Genomic DNA, 2,245 nt, shown 5'->3' with positions numbered 1-2,245 from the left:
GCCAACAAAAAGGGATAAATATATACAATATTTGGCACTCATCACATGTCTCCTAATTTCCACGCAAATATGTCCGCGTACTCCATGAGTAGCTTGATTAGAGCCATCTCTCTTTCTTTTCCATTAAAGTCCCTATTTTGATCATCTTCGGGTTATCTTCAATCCCTATATTGATCTCCTTCACGGGTTCCACGGATGTGAATGTAGGCTTCGGTTCCCCTAGGAGAGGGACGTTCTTTAATTGCTATTTGGTAGGCTCTTCATCCCCCTTAGCTGTGGAGGTACCTGCTTTGGTGTTTAGAACGATGCTCTCCTTCGTCAGACTTCTTCCGGAGATCTCTTCTAGATAAAGGTCAATTGCTTTCTCCTTCGCAGCTTCTTTGTTTCGGTTTCTTCGGGATTTATGCTTCTCATCTTGCTCGTTATTGAGCTGATTTTGTATAGCCTGAAATTCTCGAGCGGTTACCTGATCTCCCTTTATTTCCATTACCTCTTCGGGTATTTGGAATCTAAGGTACTGATGATAGGTCGATGCTACCCCTTTGAGCTTGTTTACCCATCTTCGGCCGATGATGGCATTGTAAGGATAAGGAGCGTCCACTACGCTGAATCGTGTATCAACCTTCATTGGTCCTACGTTTACTTGTAACACAATGTCTCCCAAAGGCTTTGTTGGGTCCCCATTGAATCTGTATATGGTGTAGTACGAAGACATCAATTGTTCGCCATTCAGCTCCATTCGTTTTAACGTGTCATAGAACAGTACATTGACCGATCTCCCTCCATCGATGAAGACCTTCCCGGTATTGCACCCCGTGATGGGTAACGTGAGAACCAAGGGGTCGTTGTGATCCTCCATGTCATCCTCTATATCCTCGGCATAGAAAGTTATTGAAACGTTCATCAATTTTTCGTGTTCATCCACTTCTACTCCATCGATTTTGTACAACTCACAGTAATCTTTAAATTGCTTTCTTAACCTTTTTCCTATCTGGGAAGTTAGTGATATTCCAGTGGCTTCAGAGCATGAGATAGTGTTGAGCGTTCGATTACCCTCGGGTAGCTGGACTTGCTTGCTTCGCTTAGCCCTCTCTTCGGTGTCTGCCTTCTGTAAGTATTGCTTGAGGTCACCAGCGTCAATCAACTTTTGAATCATTATCTTGAGGTTCTTGAATTTTTCAGCCTGATGCCCGTTGAAGCAGTGGTACTCACAGCAGTCTCTAGATTTCTCGGATCGTGGTGGCTACTTCCCTTTGGACCAAGGCCACTCTAAGTTCTCTCGATCCTTAATCTCCCTTAGGATGCGAGTGTAGTTGGTGTTGAGATTCGTAAAGACTTGTCTTCGAATTTTCGGTCGACGAGTCGACGATCATCCCTTCGTCCTCTCTTATCTTCGTTAGGACGTTCAGTTGAACCGCCCCTCTTTGATCCGCTAGCTTGCTCGGCTGAGTTCGTTCGATGAGATCTTTGAGTTTGGGCTCTAAGATTATCCCGCTGGATTTCTTATAACTTGGCGTGCTTTTCGATGATTACCCGAAGGTCTCCTTCATTGTAGGCACACTTCCATGAATCTCCACAAATAGTGGGCTCATTCTGTCTAATCCCTATTTTTAACAGTTGATGCTGACCACTGGGTCTACGTTCCCTATAGCTTGACAGATTTTGTGCCATCTGTCGGTATATTCCCTGATCGTTTCCTTGTAAGCTATAGCTAATGAGAAAAGCTTGTCCATTCTAGCGTTGATAGCCTTGTTGTACATGTATGTCCCTAAGAATTTCTCAGTGAGATGGTTGTAGGAATCGATGGAGTTCGGCGGTAGGTTGTCGAACCAAGATAGTGCTGATCCCTTTAGACTTGAAGGAAAAAATCTGCAGAGGACTGCATCGTTTTGATCCTATCGGGATAAAATGCGATTATAGTATCGAAGATGAGCTGCAGTCCATCGTAACATTCGAACGCTGGAACGGGACACTTTTGCGGGATAAGCGTTTTGGCCAAGTGGTGAGTCAGTGGTGTAGTGTTAGCTTATCTCATCACTTCCTCTAGTCTCCCCCCCTTGTCTAGATTTCAACTGCTTGATTTCATCCATCATCTCCGCATGAAGGTCCCCCATCGCCCGCTGATGATCGTCTTTTGTCGTGGATCGTCCTGATCTTTGGTTTTCACTATCGAAATAATCTGAATCTTTAGGGACGTAGTCTGGGTATGATGGTATAATTTCTCTAGCAGGTCTTCGATCTAACG

At 44.5% G+C, this 2,245-nt stretch overlaps 1 protein-coding gene across 1 annotated transcript; it reads right to left on the bottom strand.

Annotated features, from left to right (window-relative positions):
- Positions 1 to 244: 244 nt before the first annotated feature.
- On the bottom strand, positions 245 to 1,671 carry LOC113273115. Its single transcript, XM_026522883.1, has 2 exons — positions 1,534 to 1,671; positions 245 to 1,183 (listed from the first exon to the last, which is right to left on the bottom strand). Exons 1-2 carry the CDS (start codon positions 1,669 to 1,671, stop codon positions 245 to 247), a joined length of 1,077 nt encoding a protein of 358 aa, XP_026378668.1.
- Positions 1,672 to 2,245: the final 574 nt, after the last annotated feature.

This window comes from Papaver somniferum, chromosome 4, assembly GCF_003573695.1.
Source record: "Papaver somniferum cultivar HN1 chromosome 4, ASM357369v1, whole genome shotgun sequence".
Taxonomy (NCBI): Eukaryota; Viridiplantae; Streptophyta; class Magnoliopsida; order Ranunculales; family Papaveraceae; genus Papaver; species Papaver somniferum.
Note: the sequence above shows the minus strand (reverse complement) of the source record. Positions and strands in the feature narration are given on the sequence as shown.

Excerpts from the sequence above, each read along its gene's own strand:
- LOC113273115 (XM_026522883.1), bottom strand. The coding sequence starts at position 1,671 with ATGGCACAAAATCTGTCAAGCTATAGGGAACGTAGACCCAGTGGTCAG. Across the intron at positions 1,184-1,533 it reads ACAATGAAGGAGACCTTCGG|GCTGAAAAATTCAAGAACCT; the intron begins GTAATCATCGAA and ends AACGGGCATCAG.